Source organism: Oryza brachyantha, chromosome 1, assembly GCF_000231095.2.
Source record: "Oryza brachyantha chromosome 1, ObraRS2, whole genome shotgun sequence".
Classification (NCBI taxonomy): domain Eukaryota; kingdom Viridiplantae; phylum Streptophyta; class Magnoliopsida; order Poales; family Poaceae; genus Oryza; species Oryza brachyantha.
Genome location: NC_023163.2, coordinates 10,390,362 through 10,409,865, shown reverse-complemented (window position 1 = coordinate 10,409,865; position 19,504 = coordinate 10,390,362). Strand labels below are relative to the sequence as shown.

General features: G+C 38.1%; 3 protein-coding genes across 3 annotated transcripts; 1 reads left to right on the top strand and 2 right to left on the bottom strand.

Annotated features, from left to right (window-relative positions):
• The first annotated feature begins 3,883 nt into the window (after window positions 1-3,883).
• On the top strand, window positions 3,884-8,470 carry LOC102715618 (serine/threonine-protein phosphatase PP1-like). The gene is made up of 4 exons (XM_006644092.3): window positions 3,884-4,199; window positions 5,984-6,543; window positions 6,617-6,808; window positions 8,052-8,470. Exons 1-4 carry the CDS (start codon window positions 3,998-4,000, stop codon window positions 8,073-8,075), a joined length of 978 nt encoding a protein of 325 aa, XP_006644155.1. The 5' UTR covers window positions 3,884-3,997; the 3' UTR covers window positions 8,076-8,470.
• Window positions 8,471-9,386: 916 nt separating this feature from the next.
• Window positions 9,387-10,495, bottom strand: LOC102718977 (agamous-like MADS-box protein AGL61). Its single transcript, XM_040519881.1, has one exon. The coding sequence runs from the start codon at window positions 10,197-10,199 to the stop codon at window positions 9,546-9,548; it is 654 nt and encodes a 217-aa protein (XP_040375815.1). The 5' UTR covers window positions 10,200-10,495; the 3' UTR covers window positions 9,387-9,545.
• A 756-nt stretch (window positions 10,496-11,251) lies between these two features.
• Window positions 11,252-16,718, bottom strand: LOC102715892 (glyoxysomal fatty acid beta-oxidation multifunctional protein MFP-a). Its single transcript, XM_006644093.2, has 18 exons — window positions 16,404-16,718; window positions 15,572-15,643; window positions 15,363-15,428; window positions 15,206-15,262; window positions 15,047-15,114; window positions 14,884-14,965; window positions 14,624-14,679; window positions 14,213-14,515; window positions 14,026-14,112; window positions 13,755-13,929; window positions 13,419-13,540; window positions 13,163-13,326; window positions 12,838-13,092; window positions 12,593-12,714; window positions 12,361-12,482; window positions 11,975-12,123; window positions 11,753-11,891; window positions 11,252-11,540 (listed from the first exon to the last, which is right to left on the bottom strand). Exons 1-18 carry the CDS (start codon window positions 16,501-16,503, stop codon window positions 11,505-11,507), a joined length of 2,175 nt encoding a protein of 724 aa, XP_006644156.1. The 5' UTR covers window positions 16,504-16,718; the 3' UTR covers window positions 11,252-11,504.
• Between the last annotated feature and the right edge of the window lie 2,786 nt (window positions 16,719-19,504).

The following is a 19,504-nucleotide window of genomic DNA, read 5'->3' as shown; positions in this document are numbered from 1 at the left end:
CGATTTGGTCACTGCCAAAACTTTAGCTAAGTTGTTCGGATTTCTACCAAACTTTTTTAATAAGATTGACTAAGGCTTAATTTTTAATACTAGTTATTACAAAGGGATGCCAGATGATTTGGTAGTGCCGATATTTTTGGTTCTAAACTAAATTTGCCAGAGCCCTACATGAACATAATCAAAGAACCTTTTGAAAAGGTTGTTTAAAATTCGAGAGTAGTAATTGGGAGACAAAGTTAGACTTCAAATGCAGGTCATGATCATTGCATTCACCCTCTTATTATCTTACAGCTTACTAGTCAGTTTTTGGGCTGTTTATACAAACTTTGTGGAAGTCTTTTTTTTTTTTAACTCCTCAAAGTAATTAGTAGGCAGTGCTCATCCAGGTTTTAATATTTGTTTAAAGAAAAGAAAAATGAGGTAGGTAAACCTTCTGAACAAACGAAACTAAAAATTTTCCTTGCAAAAAGAATAAGATTATATTCAACTAAACATGTCTCGAATTAGGTAGGAGACTATTACATGTTCGACCGAGCATTTTTTTTTTTGTCCGGTTTGTAGGCTGGAGGATGTAACATCCTTTTCGATCATAGATTCGAAGCATCCGCACGAATTCATATTTTGTCTAATCCAACTTCTATAATCTAAGTCTAGCAATTACTTTAACTCGATTAGTTATTAAGAGAAGATACAAAACTGTTTATTACGTGACTCTCTTGTCTCTTCATTGTTTCACAAACAAGTATGATGACACAAAGTAAAAATAGGGAATAAAAGAGAAAAACTATTGTCATGGACTTGGAGTCAATTCTTAGCATGAAAATTTTGTTGTAGAGATCAAGTGGATAAAAAAGGAAAGGGGAATAATAAAAACTATTTTATTTTATTGATTAAGAGTACCTCCCTCTACATTTGTTCATACTCTTATAATATAAGTTTTTGTTGCTAACATGAATTAGAGAATAATCATCTCTTGACTCTATTTTTGAACATGCCACAGAGGACGATTCTATGAATAATGTGGAAGGTAACTGTTGAGCTAGCTAGACACAGCATGGTGCAAATCTTATTTAAAAGAAAGTATTCTATATTTTGTTGCAAATTATATATGGAAATATATCAGCCCTAGAGAAGTTTTAATATAGTTATTACCACTTTTATATATTTTTTAGTTATATATCCATGAGGAAATCAACATTTTTTATTAACAGTATGCACTTATTTTTTTAGTGATATACCCATGAGGAAATCAACATCTTTTTTATTAAAGTATATGTACTTATTTTTCTGTAATATGTTTTTCTATCATAATTCTTTAATTACAATTAACCAAAAATTTATATGTGAAAATACAAACGGTGTGCAAAGCATTTTTCAGCGATTAAATGGAATAGCACACGCACATGCACGACAAAGAATGCACACTAGTGCACATTCCGTGTGAATGCACCTCTTGAATAACAAGTGCTCAAAAAAGATGGAGGCTACAGGTAAATTCATAAACTATATAAATAATAATAGTTCCCCAATTCAGATTTATTACTGTTTAGAAGACCATGTAAAGCTGTACATGATAAGAAGTCTTAAAAAAAGATATTTGCTCCAGTCCAAACAAAAGTACCTCGAGGTACCGATACCTCACGATACCAAATTATTTTTTAATCATTGGATCTAACAATATTCATCCTTCTTAATTAGATCTAACAATAGGAAACGATTTAGTACTATGACATACCGGTAACTCGAAATACTTTTTATTGGACCGGAGCAAATAGCTTTAAAGAAGTTAAAACTACGTCGATTTACTCTCTAGTTTGATAATTCTCGTCACAATGATACGATTTTCTAAATAACTCTTTGATTATGATTATCTATTAAAATATATAAATAAATATTTACTTCTATTAAATTACTCTTGATGACTTATCTATTTCAAATTAAATTTAACAATTATTGATAATCAAAGATTAAAAGTTTGTCACATCCCTGATAAAAAAGGACTAACTATGAAACTAAAGGGAGTACGTGTTATTTCATTCAAATCAACGTATTAAATATTTAACACTTACGACATTGTATGGTTGAACTTTTGACATTCCAACCATCAATAATATATCAAATGCTTAATTTAAAAATGTTTTGTGTAGATTTACCTTCAAATAATATAATTTTTTAATAATGTGCCACGATATCAATTTAGTCTCTACAACCCCATACCAAAGAAAAATACTATCATAATATTGTAAGCTTTTTTTTGTAACTTATTCTAATATAAAATTTGTAGTTAGAATTTAAAAATTTTAATCAAAATTTACCATAAACGTTAAATATTAATAATTAGAGGGAGCAGTTCTAGATCTTCGAGTAGTGATTATCAGGATGTACTTTTTTATGAAAGGGGTAGTTCCAGGTGTACTGTGTAATTAACCACAGTGATGTGTGTCTTTTGAAATTAAGAGCTTTGATTGTTGCATTCGACCTATCGATCATACTTGGATTGCTTTAGCTGACAAATTAGTCCCCAGCAAATTGGCCAACAGTAGGTATAAGTAATACGGAATTTTTTAGGTTCAGCATAAGTCAGAACGTGATTAGGCATTATGATACTTTAAGGAAAGAAATCTAATGCACTCCAGATACGAAATTAGCTTACCTCAACAACTCCCTCTGTTTATTTTAGACTTATTTTAAATCAAAATATTTTATGCTCAACTAAGTTTTAAAAAATATATAGCAGCATCCTCTACACAAAATAAATATAGTATATTCAGTTTGTACTTATGTACTTATGAATTTGAAGTTGTATATATTAGTAGGTTACAAAACATAGTGAGTAGTTATGTTGTGAGAATATACGTACATCTGGGTTTAAATTTTAGACTCCACGTAGAGGCATATACTCCGTCTTTTCAAAATATAGGACGTATTTTGTTTCGTTAGAATAAGAGTTTGATAAAAAAACTCTATTAATTCATTTACGTGACATAAAAGTGTAATAAAAAATACTTTCAAATACAAATATATATACTAATATCATTTTTTTGTCATAAGAATTACTCCCCCTTTGTCTCACATGGTAAGACTTTTTTGACTATGTCTAAATTTATCTATTAATTAATATATATATTATTTATATACATATATAGATTCATTAGTATGCATATGAATAGAAAGTCTTACCATGTATAATGTATGTCTTGATGAACTCACATTTGATCAAAAAACTTATCCTTAAAAACATATATGTATGATATTTTGAAGAGGAGGGGGCATTTAATCCATCCGGTTTTCGACTTTTTGTCTGCGTTTGATCATTCGTATTATTTAAAAAGTATATAATTATTAATTATTTTATTATGATTTGCTTACTACTAAAGAAACTTTAATAATTACTTATAAATTTTTATATTTACATAATTTCTTTAATAAGACGGATGGTATCCAATAGTCGACTGTGTTAAATAAAAAAACCGAGGAATTATCATTTTAGCGGCAGTACGCGGATAGCTGAGTCTTTCAAATTTTTATAGCGATTGTTTGTAGAAACAGTCGTCAATCGGATTGGTGCAGTCTAGCTGTTGCGGTTGCTGGGTCAGCTGTACCCCCCTTTTCTTTTTTCCTTTGAAAAGCGCGGTGAAAAGGGCAGCGTAATTAAACGAAACAAAGTACTACACTACTAGTATTATTTTTACCGTATATTTGTTATTATTATCTTATTCTTACCCAACAAAACGGCCAAACCCAACCGCCCAGCCATAAAGCAAAGAGACCGTGGAAGAAGCCTCTGACCCCATCCGTCCGTCCGTCTTCGATCCAACGGCCGATCCAGCTTCACGCGGTTTCGATCGATCGACCGATCCATCCATAATTACGCAGCTCGCCACCATTATCCATCCCCATTTGTTTGTCCCCCCCTCGCGTCGCCTCTCTCTTCGTCGTCGTCGTCGTGGTGGGGGTGAGGGGGAGGGGGAGGGAACGGGAGGGGAGGGAGGGCAGGATGATGATGACGCGGGCGTCGATGGGGGCGATGGACGGGGCGGCGGTGGACGAGGTGGTGCGCCGCCTGGTGGAGGGCGGGCGGGGAGGGAGGCAGGTGCAGCTGTCGGAGGCGGAGATCCGGCAGCTCTGCGTGGAGGCCAAGCGGGTGCTCCTCTCGCAGCCCAACCTCCTGCGCATCCACGCCCCCGTCAAGATCTGCGGTGAGCCCCTCCCCTGGTTCCCCTCCTCTTCCCTCCCTCTCTTCGATTTTGGCGCCTTGGGGGTTTGCGCATTTCGGGGGTATTTGCACGATTCGTATGGGTTCGGATTCGGGTTCGTATGGTTGGGGCGATTAGGGCTAAATGTTTTGCTTGCCTGCCCCCTCCCTGGTTTCGTCAACCAATTTAGCTGTTTCATGGGAAGACTTGGTCAACGTGATTACTGAAAAGAATATTTGAGACAAAGAACCGGTATAATTTTCGCCATTTGCAGAAGGTTGAATCATTCCGGTTCGTTCGTTCGTTCATCCCGATGGATGGTTGGTCAATGTCTAGAATTGGTACGGCATTTTCCGGAAGAAATGAAACCGCATATTCTGTTAACCTTTCCGCCCTTTCACTGGGGGATTTGTGCCGACTGGTTACTGAAGGTTTGAAATGCTAGCAGTAGCATGTTCAGCAAGCTGTCGCAGCATATGTACCTTTTTAGCATTGCGAGACAATCCTGTACAAGATGTCCTTGGTGAGGGATTGTTGATTGGTGTTGGAGATTGTAGTCTCCTTTCATTCTAAGGAACACAAAATTACTCTTTTTCTTTGGCTTTTATGGATTATGGACTTCAGAAAGCCGAGATATATGGCTGAATTGATGGGTACAAATCTGTTTGAACCCAAAAAAAAAATTGATGGTGTGGAAAGTAAAGGTTGGTGCGTATGCAGTATATGAGTGTATATTGTGAGATGCAAATAAGATCTAGGAATGGTATTTTATGTACAATATTCCATTCGAGTAGCGTACTGCACTATCCAATCTTTCAAGTGATGCTCTGTGTTAGGCCACTCTTTGGAGTGTTGTATCATTGATATACAGAGTAAGGCAAGAGTAGTCTGACATGAGGTTCCTTTTTCCATAAATTTAATTTTTCTCGCTGCTACTTGGCTATCCAAGGTGAAGCAGAACGAGCAATACTACACAAGAAGAACACTTTGTGCTTGCTTGACTAGTGTGGATGCCCCCAGTCTCTTTGGATTGTTGGTCCGGAAAATGAGTTAATTTCCAATTCAAAGGGATTGTTTTAAATCCCTCCTTACATAAACAAATCTAATGTTTATTGTATCTGGCTTTGTAAGTTACATAGTTATTTTAGATGGTTCTATGGTTCAGGTGTTATAGTAGATTGATGATAGTTTGGTAGGAGACAGATTGAATTTTCCTCTGCAAAGAACAAATTCTAATATAGTTCTGCATTGCATCTCTTTGACAACCTATAGCATACAATTATCTCCATTTCCTTCTCTGCAGCTTCATTGAATATTTAGTACGTTTATTATGTTCTGAGCTGCTCTATTCTGGTATTCTATGTGTTTGCTTTGAGGTCTCACTTAATTGGTCAAGAATTGTGCATGCTTACGTATGTTTGAATTCTTTGTCTTTTTGGACATTAGCACCATGTCCCTAAAGATATGAATAACTCTAAAATGTAAAGTGCAACAAATAATTAATTATCTGCAAATCTATGCTTTTATACATGATTACAGTACTCCTCTATATACAATATTTTTTAGTTAAAAACATACAATGTCACAAACAACATATACATGCCTACATATTTGCAGTCACAAAAGATCTGGAAACGGGGGTCGTTTAGAACCTACATCACCCCTAATTCTGCATATTTGATCTCCCATAAAACTAAGATTTGAAGTTTTATCACTGTACGTGACATATTTTTTGATTGATGTTGTGGTCCAGAATTTTCTGATAAAGAAGTATCATTTGCATACAGGTGATATCCATGGGCAATTTGTTGATCTTCTGAGGTTGTTTGATTTGGGTGGTTATCCTCCAACTTCAACTTATCTTTTCCTTGGAGACTATGTGGACAGAGGCAAACAAAGCTTGGAAACCATATGCTTGCTTCTAGCATACAAAGTGAAGTATCCTGATAAGATTTTCCTGTTAAGGGGAAACCATGAAGATGCAAAAATTAACAGAGTGTATGGATTCTATGATGAATGCAAGAGGCGGTTCAATGTTCGACTGTGGAAGATCTTTTCTGATTGCTTCAACTGCCTGCCTATGGCAGCACTTATTGATGATAAGATACTCTGCATGCATGGTGGCCTCTCACCTGAACTGAATAGCTTGGATCAAATAAAGGATATTGAGAGGCCCACTGAGATTCCTGACTATGGTCTTTTGTGTGATTTACTTTGGTCTGATCCTAGTCCTGACGCAGAAGGGTGGGGGGAGAGTGACAGAGGTGTTTCTTGCACTTTTGGTGCAGATAAGCTTTTAGAATTTTTGGAGAAGAATGACCTCGATCTTATATGCCGCGCTCATCAGGTAAGCTCTAATTATTGTATATTTACTATGTCTCTTGAGATTTATGTGACAATTTCAACATGAATATCTTTAGGTTGTCGAGGATGGCTATGAGTTTTTTGCGCAAAGGAGATTAGTGACAATCTTTTCAGCTCCAAACTATTGCGGGGAATTTGATAATGCGGGTGCTTTGTTGAGCATAGATGAAAGTTTAATGTGTTCTTTTCAGATCTTGAAACCAAATGATACAGGGGGTCCACATTCAAGGAAACCAATTCCAAACAAGGTAAAATATCAAGTTTAAATGATTTCATCTTTTCATAAGCTAGCATAGTGGACAACTGAAGATTTTGCATTATCCTCGTTGAACTATTTATTAGGAAATACTCCATCCGTCCCAAAATTTTCATCTTTTCATAAGCTAGTGTAGTGGCCTTTCTAAGTTGTTTGGCATATACTAAGGATATATTAAAAGATTCCCTTGTAGTCACTTTAGTGGTTAATTTTTGAATATTTAAATGATTAGCTTCCCGTTCTAAGCATCTGATTGGATCTTAAATCATTAGAATGATTAAAATCATGGAAATCAGTTCAAAAATGCTTAGGGGTGATTGTTTAGCCAAACAGCATATTTGCAAATGAAAAATAATTTTTGAATAAAACTTTTATATACGTGTTCTTTATCAATCTAAAAGCCATGGCTGAAAAATAAACTAGAATGAAAAACCCAAAATCAACTCCAAATTTAAGTTTGAAAATTCAAATTTTGGCTTATAAGCATATGACAAGCAAAAAGATGAAGTTGTTATACTGTGGTACAAAATTTGAATCCTAGAAATGTTTATATTTGGAGGGAGTAAATACATACTTTCTTAGGAAATAAATACATACTTCATCAGAAAAGCTTCAGTACCATTAGTTGTGTATTTTAGATCATATTGACATGTCTGTATGTGACTAATTGTTTTATTAGCATTTTGTTGCATAGCCCAAGCATATTATCTTTTGTCATCCTCATACGTAATTATTTTGATATCTGAGTGGATAAATTCAGTTCTGTCCCTAAATTTGGACAGCAAGACTAGCAGATTTTAAATCAGTTCCAATTTGCACGAATTTGTGGTTGCCACTGGATTGTGACTTGGCATTAATGTTGTGCATATGGCTACACATGAATTAAATTTATGTTACAACGCAAAACGTGTTACCTGTAAATTTATATTATGCAAATTGCATGAACACAGCCCCCCCCCCCCCCCCCCCCCCCCCCTCTTCTTTTGTATTCTTATGGAAATACTAAAGCAGAATTTACATGAGATGTTTTCTGAAGGCTCTAGTGAAGTCTCAATCCAATAGTATTTTTAACCTAGTAACAATTCCAGTTGTCTCTTGCCATGCTCCCTCAATAGAAGTGAACCTGTTGATTGGCCCCAAATGAGCTCTTGCTTCTTTCTGTTCATGCTTCAGTCCCCCTGCACTGATATGCGATTCTCACTGGTTCTGATGTTTCTTTTGCACACTTTTGACAGACTCCAAGAGCAGGAAACGCTTAATTTATACCAAGCTACAAAGCATAATTGTTGTCAGCCCGAAGGGGGTGATCTCTTTTATGTCTCGGATCCACCAGGGCATGGCATTAGCCTTCTCCAGCCAATCTCTCGTCCTTGTGAGTGGAGGCGGTACTGCATTGTTGTACAGCAGCAGTCTTATCTGACTCAGCTCATTCATCTGATCTTTCTTTCTTTTCTTTTTTTTTTTGGTACCTTGCCGCTGCAATGTCTGGTGGCACAATGTGTTTTGTCGTGGATGCAGTAGTTCCTCTTTTTTTGTTAGTTTCTTAGTGCTATTTCTTTGCCTGATTTCCGTGAGCTGTGTTTGCTTATGTATCTTAATTAGATCATGAGATATATGCTTGGTGGAATTGTGTAACAAGCTTTCTGTTTCATTCCCACGATCCAAGGTCAGCGGTTGAGCTTTTAGTTCAGTACCCTACATCGTCAAATATTCATGGAGAGGGAAGAATGGGCAAAAATGTGATACCCATAACCCATTCATTTTTGTTGACGTTGGCATACATGTTTTGTCCTTCCGATCTTCTCTACAGTTTGTTTAAAATTGAAAGACCAAATTTTAAGAACTAGGCAAACAAAATGTTATGTTTAACATGATAGCAAACGGACCCTTAGAGCATTTCTAATAGCTCATTTAAATTTGGTTATTTATATGATCATCTAAATTAGTTTTATCCTTTATATTTTTATGTACTTTACTAGATCATTTATATATGACATTCTCTATATCTTTTTGGAGGAGAGAGATCATCTAAATATGAAAGTTTTCTCTCCTAATATGGATGATACAATAGCCATTCTGTTGAAGCTCAATTTGTAGTTTTCATAAGGATGAGGTAGATGAGCTGTTGGGGATGCTCTTAGAGTATCTCTAACAGTTCATCTATCTAAGCTTCAACAGAACATCTATCTCATCCTCTGTTTTTACATGTCATCCATATTTGGATGTTATGTCATATATGAATAATCTGTTAGAGTATAAAGAGATATAAACGATGAAACTGTTTTAAATGATCATCTAAATGAAAATATAGATGACCAAATTTAGATTAGCTGTTGGGGATACTCTTATAAGAGAAGATTGGAGGTTTATATTATAGTGGAAGATTGAAGCATTAACTATGAAGCAATTAAAGCATAAATATATAATAGCTGGGTAGTATAAGCTTTAGATCACTTTGGTTACATTGTACAAAACATTATAATCAGAATAATTTTATCATCCTTGAGTAGGTACCAAGCTTGAGTAGGTACCAAGATATGTCATTATTTTTTTATATAAAATTTAGTATCTTTTAATACCTTAGGTACTAGAAGACACTAAATTTTATATAGAAAAGAGGAGTATCACATGGTGGCTTATTAAGGATAAGGAAAAAACTCTTAATCAAGGCATTGAGTAGCTAGCTGCTCTCTAAACAAAATGGAGCAAATTGCAGCCATCAACCATAATCAAGGCATTGCTTGGGGCATCGTAGTAAAGCATGGTGTCGACGCTAGAGAAGACGGCGGCGGCGGCGGCGGCGATGTCAATGGTGATGGCATGGCTGAGAGCAGCAGCCTGTTGGCGCAGAGGCGGGCGCTGCGCCTGAGCTTTTCGAGCGCCATGCCGAAACGTGGCAGCTCCGCCTCGCCGAGCGCCTCCACGTCTGCGTCCCACCAGAACCGCCTCCCGGCCACGGCCTTCGTGACCTTGTCCACGATATCGCGAGCCCGTGCCTCCTCCGCCGCCACCTCCGCCCTGGTCTGCTCCACCGCTCGCCATAGCGCCTCCTGCTCCTCGCAGCCGCGGCCGGGCGTGGCGGCCGTGGCGGAAGAAGAAGGCAGGGCGCCGCCGCTGACACCGCGGAGTGAGGAGGCGTAATAATAATAGTGGCGGACAACGGCGTCGGCGCTCGGGCCGCCGAACGCGAAGACGTTGCCGGCGCCGGAGAAGGCGAGGACGGCGACGGAGGCGCCGCAGAGCAGGCAGAGCTCGGACGCCTTCTTGAACAGGCCGGCGCGGCGCTTGGAGAAGCTCACCTGCCGCTTGCCGCTGTCCTCGATGTAGCGGATCTCGATCCGCTGCTTCCCCTTGCTCGTCCCCCTTGCTCGTGGCCGCCCCATGGCTCAGCTCGTCGCCGATGCGGCGGCTGGCTCTCCGTCTATTTATACCTGCAAAATCTCCGAGTCCAAGTCCAAGTAGGGGACGGCTACATATCCTAATATTTTATTAGTAACCGGTTGGATGTGTTTGCTAATCTTGCCAGGTGAATTCTTCTGCATCGCTGCACATGAATATCATCTCATATATATGAACTAGCAGCAATTTGTCTGAATATTTTCTGCATGTGTATTGCCATATGGTTGATGTACATCACAACTGAATCATCCATCAGTTACAATTGAGCAGCAGAAAATGATCAATTATTATTGTTTAGTTGCTTATGAACATCTCTAGGGCGGTGCTTCAATAGATGCTTGCGAGAGAGAACCGATTTTTTTTCTTCCACAAACCTAATCAAGGAGACGCTAATCATATGGAGCCAACTCTTCCATAGGCATCGATGCCACAAGGTGCTTAAATCTTGTATGTGCTTGCTACTAGAATTGGTTGTTATGACAAACCAACAAATTTTGCACCCACTATGCCTCTCTCTGTTAGGAGAAGAAACTATTAAGTAAGCTGCTTGGTTTTTTCTCTATCGGTAAGCACACTATTAATGCTAACCATTAAAGGTGCCCTGAGCAGCACAAAATGAGCGTTGACGCTGGCAATCTTCCCAAGATAAGTGCTAGATGTTCTACCTGTGTAAGTGCAAAACCTCACGGGAAATTGCTCATGGCAATCTCAGATTGTTTAAGATAATCACATGGCAATCTCACATTGCTTTCAAATGCCCAATATGATAAGCCACAGGAAATATAAAAAAAAAACCTTATATAAAATTCCTTCATTTTATGCTACTAAAAAAGTAATCAGTGAGTGCTCCAGCCATGTTTTCAAAATCAAAACAACTTCATATCTTGCACCTCAAGGACAGAAGCATGGAACAATTGGTTGGATGCAGGCCCAACCACATTAAGCCAAACCATTTGTCTATCTGATTCTGATGTAAATGCCCAAAACAAGCATTGACGCAATGAAACATATATATGCATTTGACAAACTTTGAAGAAACCTGATTAACATCCACTGTATTTAAGCATGCTTATCATAAGAAACACTTCAAAGAACGTGTGAGTTCAAAAGACGGTGGCAGTACTGGTTCAAGAACTTGGAGAGGCATTGTACAGATTACACTTAACTCAAGAACCCTAATCTAATTATTATTCGCTGGACTATTCTACACAGATCACGAATGCCTCATTATCGTGTGTTCTATTTATTCGCTATGGTTTCCTCAGTTGAAAGGAAAGCAAGGCGCTTATCTATAGTCGGGACTTCATTTGATTTGCTGGTGCACTCTGCAAATGAAAAAAATTTGTACTAATCAGATACTACGTCAGGAATGCTATCATAGTAAAAACGACAGAAATATATGCTACATCTGGATGTATGGTCACATCCTGGTAGCATGGAAGATTTGAAGGATAAAATGTGTGATTGAGCAGCAGTAGTATCAAACAAAAAGGCATATAAAAATAAATTTCAGCTGGAATAAAACGATTCTGCTCACCAGAGCAACTCCTTTTGCCGCTCTTTCTGCAAGGTAGGAACAAGGCTTGAAGAAATTGCCATACTGCTTCGCCCACTTCTCCAACTTGTCATGGATGTACTTCGCACCAATGGAATCTGCCCAGAACATGATTCCTCCCCTGATAGCACCAATCAGTAGACAAGGTTTAGCAGGTTTAGGTTATTATTATTGGTAAATGGTCAATTTTTCTTATAGATGTACCTGTACGGTGGGAATCCCATGCCGAAAATTGAGGCAATGTCAAGGTCAGAAGCCTTGACAGCAATTCCCTCATCTAGAACACGGCAGGCCTCATTTATAACTGGGAAGAAAACCATCTCAACTATGTCCTTCTCACTTAGCTTCATCAACTGGTACAATTGTACAAACATTTTGCATTTAGAGGTCAGCTCATCCCTTTTGTCAAAAATATATATACCAATGGTACAGATTCTCTTGAATTCGTTGTTTTTGTTCCACAGGTGGCATTTATAATTAAAATGTAAATTATACAAAGTGATTTTATTGGTACAAATGGTTTCGAGAATGAAATTTAGATTTCTCTAGGAAGTAAAGAGAGCAGAAAAAATAATGCAGTGAAACCAAACCTCAGTGTCTGGTTTGACTCCAGCCATGCTCCTAGATTTTTCAATATATTTCATAATTTCTGGATCAGGAATCGCCTTCCTCTTGTCCTCATACTTGTAAAAGCCCTTCCGACTGGCTTCACCTATGTAAAAGATTGGTAGATTGTGGTTAGCCATATTAACAAACCAGTGAAAATGAACAGCAAAGGGAAAAATAGACTTGATACAGGAACAATTGCTGGCTAATTTTTACCTGCCCTTTTGTCCTCCATCATAAGAGGAATCAACATTGACTTGTAGACCCTCTCTGGGAAGTTCTCAAGGTACTGAATACCAGTGGCCACAGCAACACCAAAACCAACAAGGTCTGCCAGTCTGCATTCATGTAACATAAAAGAGGCATTCAGCTTGAGTCCACCTGACATGGCTCATATGCATTCATATGAAACATTAATGATGCTTCATGAATTTGTGCATTCAGGAAAACAACAATCTCACCTGAATGGGCCCATGGGCATTCCAAATTTGGTGCATGCACGGTCAATCTTGTACACATCCATACCAAGATCAACAAACAGGAGTGCTGACTGAGTGTAAGGAAAGAACATCCTGTTGACTGCAAAACCAGTACAGTTCCCAACCACTATTGGCGTCTTCTTAATTTTCTTCCCAACATCGAGCAAATCAACAACTACTTGTGGCGAAGTATGCTGAGTGCGGACTATTTCAAGAAGTGGCATTACATGTGCAGGGCTGTAAAGAGCAATTAGTTAATGAAGGATCATGTGACTAAAGATTCGTTAATCCACATACACTGCATTACCTAAAGAAGTGTGCACCAACAATACGGTCTTTGGAATTTGTCTTCTCTCCAATTAGATTAAGATCAATTGTGGATGTATTAGTAGCAAGAACACAATGGGAGGGGCAGTATTTCTCCAAGTCAGCAAATATTTGCTGTTTCAATTTCACGTTCTCAATAACAGCCTGCAAGAAACAACAGAAGAATAATGAATGGGCCAACCAATAAAAGACAGTTAGTTTTGCCGAAATAATAAGGATAGACTATAGAGAGTTACCTCAATAACTAAATCCACGCCTTTGAACCTTTCATAATCAAGGGTGCCCGTTACGAGCGAGATAGCCTTCTCATATCTCTCCTCAGTCATTTTCCCTTTCCTCACACGACTCTGCAAATTGGCTGATGAAACAAAGAAGTGAGCCAGTTTATCTTTTATTGCACAGATATTAGTGTGTTAGATAATCTCACACAAATTATAAACCAGGATATAAAAATCTCACACAATGACACAAATTAAAAACCAAGATATAAATAATCTCACACAAATTATAAACCAGGTTACAAATAATCTCACACAAATTATAAAACAGGATATAAGATCAGGTGTTTTTACCTTTAATTCTGTCAATTCCAGCATTTAGAAATTTCTCATTTACTTCTTTGAGTAGAACAGGATAATTACTTAGTATCATTGCGGTTGCAATTCCTGAACCCATAAGTCCACCACCTAGAATGGCAACTTTAGTTATTTTCCTAGGCATCAATCCCAAGTCTGTTGCACCAGGAACCTGTTGTATTTGAGAGAGGATTAAAACTGTTGTATTCAAGAGAGGATTAAAACATGGTATGGTTCTATATTAACAATGGACAAAAAAATCTCACACCTTTGATGTTGCCCGTTGAGAAAAGAACACATGAACTAAGTTTTTGCATGTATCTGAGAAAAGAAGGCCTTGGAAAGCATTTGCTTCCTGCATTTCCAATAATGAAATGAATTCAAGATTGTGGACGAGCTGTGTACATCAGAAGATAAGTGAAAGTGGAAGGAATAGCACAGGTAGCATAAAGTACCTTCCAGAGCCCAGCTCGAGGTCCCGAAACTATACCTTCTTCAATGACATCAATACAAACAAGTGGATGCTCAAGATTGGCAGCCTGCCTTCGAGCTTGAGCTCTTGCAAACTTGAGAATCTCCCTAGCCTCACCGAGTGGTTCTAGCCTGTCAGTCTTATAAAGACTTTTGATCCATGGCTTTTTCAATTCGCAGATATCCAAAGCCCAACGACGAGCAGTATTAACCAAATCATCAGCAGAGACCAAGGAATCAACAAGACCCAATTGGTGTGCCTCTTCACCCTTAATTGGCTTAGATAGCTGATGCAAATGGGGCAATTAATTAAATGAATCAGGTGTGTGAAACAGGGAATATCACAATAGAAAACCATAGGCTCAAGAAGAAAGGAAGCACGAAGCAGTATATACCAGCATCATTTCAAGTGATTTTGTCAGTCCAACAAGACGCGGGAGTCGTTGTGTTCCTAACAAAATTGAATAAGGTCAATCCCATGGAATTTATGAAAGCAACAACAGTTATTCAACCCCTTTATATGGAAGGAAATGCTCATGATGTATAATATGACAACAAAAATACAAAGCTTGACTTCAAGAAGTACTATAAACTTAGAGGATGGAGTATTTCAGGGGGCACTTCCTGCACCCATAACAAGATACCAATAAATTACCTCCAAATCCAGGAATGACGCCAAGTTGAAGTTCCGGAAGTCCTAGTTGAGCCGTGGGAGTTGAAATGCGTGCATGGCATGCCTAATTAAACATATAAGGATTTTCAAAGAAGTGATACTCTGAAACATCAAAGATAATGACCAGGACAAAACAAACAAGTACCATGGCAACTTCTAATCCTCCACCAAGAGCAAGACCATCAATTGCAGCTACCGATGGCTTTGTTGCAGCTGTTTAAGAGAATAAATATGAAAAATTCTCAACACAATTCTTCTGAAGAAAACAAATGTAGTTAAGAGGGGATGCAAAGAAATCAAATACCTTCTAGGGTATCAGTGATAACATCGATTGATATGTAACCAACCTTTGGCTGTTCAACTGTCAAAAAAGTTTAAGATAATAATGAGATCTGTAGAATGGATATAACATTTATTATACAGTAAGAACAGTATCACAAGAGATGGGAAGTATTACATACCTTTGCCACCCTGAACACTACCAAAGGAAGAAATATCGAATCCTCCAGAAAACTTTCCTCCTTTCCCTATCATAATATAGAAAAAGAATCTCATTGAAAAGAACAGTGAATTGTTGTAAAAATGTACAAGGTTTTTTTTGGATGAGAAAGAATGCAGAAGGTTCACTCAGTGCATTCAGTAGCATGCATATTGCCTAAATGACAAGTACCTGTAACAACAATGGCTTTTACATCATTCCTCCGAAGAGCTTCAGCATAGTTTTCCTTTAAGCTTAGCAATACTGCAAGAACAAAAGCCATGGTAAAAACAAGGGTTAATTAGATCCATGCCATTAAAACTTTCATGGTCTTAAAGTCTACCACCACTACTACAACACGTCCAAAATCTGATCCGTGCCGCATTGTATGCCTGAGACATTTATTTAGAACCATGTCTCAAGGATTATGCACTACCTCAGAGCGGTGTTGCTACAAATTATGTATTGTACTTTCGACTTCATGCATCTAAAGTAACTTACGTGTTTATTAAACAAAAGCATACTACATATAAGTAGTATTTTTCCGACAGGTAGTTTAGGACAATAAGTTTCATAATTAAATAGCAGCAAGTTACAGTAATAACAAATAGCTGAGAGCAAGTGAGCAACACAGACACAGTTATAGCAAGAGACAGTTAGATCACAACAATGGGCAAGCATCCTGCAAAGCAAAGGAGATATCCCTTTGGGTTTCAAACCGCTGAAGAAGAAATCTCAAAGTCACGGCATCAATATATATACTACCGCAAATTTAAAACACCAAAAATCCATATAATACTTAGAACAGCCAGATTTTGTTCTAAATTCTACAGAACTCCGAGATCCCCCATCCAATCGGTAGAATTGAACATCTCCGCATCAATATGCACGCCCACACTATCCCCTATCTCGAACCAGGCAGCTCATGGAAGCCCAATTAAGCCCCAACCCAATCCCAGCTCCAATCCCCCCCTAATCCCCATAATCAAAAATAGAAAGGAGATGGATAGGGATAGAAGCGCACCGTCGATGGAGAGCGAGTTGACGGGTGGGTTGCAGATGGTGATGACAGCCACGCCGTCGGCCCCGACCTCCATCTCCGTCCTCCCCTTCGCCGCCGCCATGGCTCCTGCGCGCGCGTCCCCGGTGGTTCCCCGCTCCGGCGGAGGCTCCAAAGATCTCGCCTTTGGCTCCGCTGTTGCTTTCTCGGTGGTCGCTACGAGGAGGAGAGGAGGAGTTGGGAGCTTGCAAGCGACGCCTATCTATCTCCGACCGGCGATTTATAGCGCCACGCCGGAGGTGGTTGCCGCGCTGACGGAACGCGACGCGATCCATCTCTCTCCTTTGTTGCAGCGGCTACCGCGGGTAGAGTCCCAGGGCTTCACTACAGTATAAAAATTAGATTTTTGATGGTTGTACTGACTCCGGAGTCGTGGGCGTGGCATGTCATGTCACGATTTTGATCCGAAGATGCCCGAGCAAAAACTTCAAACGGATTGCTTTATGGATTTGATCGAGAGGATTTGGGTGCAAAATTAGAGATTCTAAACGTGTTCGGAATTTTGCAATTTTCAATTTTCCTCCGGAAAATACACCTTTTATTTTGATATTTCTAGTAACCCTTTAAAATGAATAAACCTGGGTTTTTTTTATTGAGAGATTTTGTTCATAGACTCTTATTAACAATTATCTTAACCGTTTGATTTAATTATATAAACGTTACAGAAATCTTGATGTACCCGCACACCAGTATTAAGTAAGAGTTTAGTAAGAGCAATTTAGTATAGCCTTTTTTTCAATTTCAAAGATTGTTCACATTTTTTTATTACAGAATGTTACTTTAACATTACAAAATACCAACTTTTTTCTTAATTTTTTGCAAAAAAGAATTTTTAATTTTAATTTTTTTTATAAATTTAGAAACATTGATTTAAAGGATGGTTTAAAAAAAGAAATAATTTGTTTACATAAAAAATATTTAATATTAAAAAACAACATTTTCCTTAACAAAGTTATTTTTTTCTTTTGAGTATTATAGAAAATAAAAGTTTCAGTTGCGGCCATCATGGATAGGCAGAGACCCCTTACGTAACGTTCTCACCAAAAATCAGTATCAGACTTCGGCAGCTGCAATCATTGGTGGTCCACGTCAGACGTGGTAGACGTACGATTGTTATCTGTTTAATTATCCTCTCTCGATCTCCAGACATGGGTTTATTTCACCCGTATAATTTTCTCCGAATCGTGTTGAGCACGGCCTAAAGAAATCTTGATTAATAATTAATTAATTAATTAGCTCGTTACCACCCACGCTTCCACCCACACGCAAGGTTGCACGACGATGCATGACTCGTGTACGGAGATGCGATTGTTTGTGTTTTTATAAAAAAAAATCAAATGTTATATTTTTAAATAAAAATAATTTATATGAATAAAAATTTTATATACGTTGGCAATCTAGTCAACACTGAAGATAGACTTTGAAAAAAAAACTTCAAAGTCAACTTAACTTTTAAGATTTAAGGTTGAAGATTTAAATTTTCTCAAATTAGTATAAGTAGACGTAAAAAAAAATAGGTTGAGGAGCAAAAGCTTGGAGAAAATTAAACAGGAGAAGATTTGGCTATCTTCTACAGTATTTGTCAAATTCCTAAATACCGTTTGCACAAGGCCCCATTAAAGTTCTTCAAATATATAGTTAATAATATGAAAGAGTAGATTACTATCCAATTATTTTTATTATGTTTTCATATGATTTACATGTAACATTTTTCATCGGTATTGTGTAGATTCTTTCAAGCTATTTATTAATTTTATAATATTTAATATTTAACCTATCCCTATAAACAACTGTCCTTGATCCACCGCATCATCCAAAAAATAATATTATGACCTAGAACTATTGCACTTAACTAGGAAATCGATGGTATAATCAACATTTTTTTGCATGATTTTGACCCTACGAACAGAAACTGGGCTAGCGCACTGTTTAATACTATCAACGTCCAAAAAAATAATAAATTTAGCTATTTATTTACATTACCAATATTTTTTATATTTTAATGTGGATAGTACTTGTTTTGATCAGGATATTGACATATTGATTTTTTAAGACCCTTCCCACATTGATTGGGCTGCATGCACGGATAGTGTAATGCTCCGGAAACAGTTGTTTAAGTAGGGTCAAAACATATTTTTATTGGCGAGAGCAAGAGCTGAATGCAATAAATCGTCTTTGAAGATGGAGGGTTTTTGCAGGCGGTTGGGTAGTCATCTGCAAAAACACATCTTTGTAGGCGGCATACCTCACCACCTGCAAAAAATCACAAAATCACGTTAGATGAGGAGCACTCCATGTGATAATAATTTTGCGTGACAAAAATTCAAAAAACAACAATTGCCTAATCCCCTATTCCAGCTTCAACCATTGATGACATCAATGTCTTCACCACCTCTGTCAGATCCAGCCTCCCTGTGGTCGCCACTTTGCATCCAGTCGCTATTGTCACCACCTCCTCCACTGGACCCCGCCGCGTGGCTCACCGACATCATCTTTGTCATCACCTTTGCTGGTTGTCGTTACCGCCTCCGCGGGACCCTACGCTCATCGTTGTCATCGCCACTTCCACTAGATCCCGGCCTCTTCGGGGTCTTCATCGGCCTCCATGGGTCAAAAGCTACCGCGTGCCATTTGTCATCGCTACTATCGTCACCGTTTCTACCGGATCCCCGCACTACCATTGTCATCCCAACGAATCTTTACCTAGGGTCACCGAGCCATTGAGCGGCACTATTCACCGCCGTCAGAGAGAGAGAGAGTGCGTGGAGATGTGAGAGAGGATGAAAGGTGGATGGAGGTATGGCCGTCCATCTTATGTATTCTTTACAAGTGTAAGATATGCCACTTTATGCCTTGGCCCCTAAGGTAGAGGTTGGCTTGCAAAAGTTAATAATTTTTGCAGAGGACCTCCTTATGGGTTGCCTATAAAAATTATTTTTATAGGTGACACATAATCTAATAGTACCTTAGATCAAAATTTTTAGCACCCAACAATTCACCCGTATGTAACTTCCATGTCTAGTTTTCTGAAAAATCATTTTTGGAACAGTGGTGAAAAATAAATA

Coding starts and splice junctions, on each gene's coding strand:
- LOC102715618 (XM_006644092.3), top strand. CDS start 3,998: ATGATGATGACGCGGGCGTCGATGGGGGCGATGGACGGGGCGGCGGTG. Junction 6,544..6,616: donor TTATATGCCGCGCTCATCAG/GTAAGCTCTAAT, acceptor GAATATCTTTAG/GTTGTCGAGGATGGCTATGA. Junction 6,809..8,051: donor GGAAACCAATTCCAAACAAG/GTAAAATATCAA, acceptor CACTTTTGACAG/ACTCCAAGAGCAGGAAACGC.
- LOC102718977 (XM_040519881.1), bottom strand. CDS start 10,199: ATGGGGCGGCCACGAGCAAGGGGGACGAGCAAGGGGAAGCAGCGGATC.
- LOC102715892 (XM_006644093.2), bottom strand. CDS start 16,503: ATGGCGGCGGCGAAGGGGAGGACGGAGATGGAGGTCGGGGCCGACGGC. Junction 13,541..13,754: donor TGGAATTGACAGAATTAAAG/GTAAAAACACCT, acceptor TTGTTTCATCAG/CCAATTTGCAGAGTCGTGTG. Junction 12,124..12,360: donor GAGTCAAACCAGACACTGAG/GTTTGGTTTCAC, acceptor CAATTGTACCAG/TTGATGAAGCTAAGTGAGAA.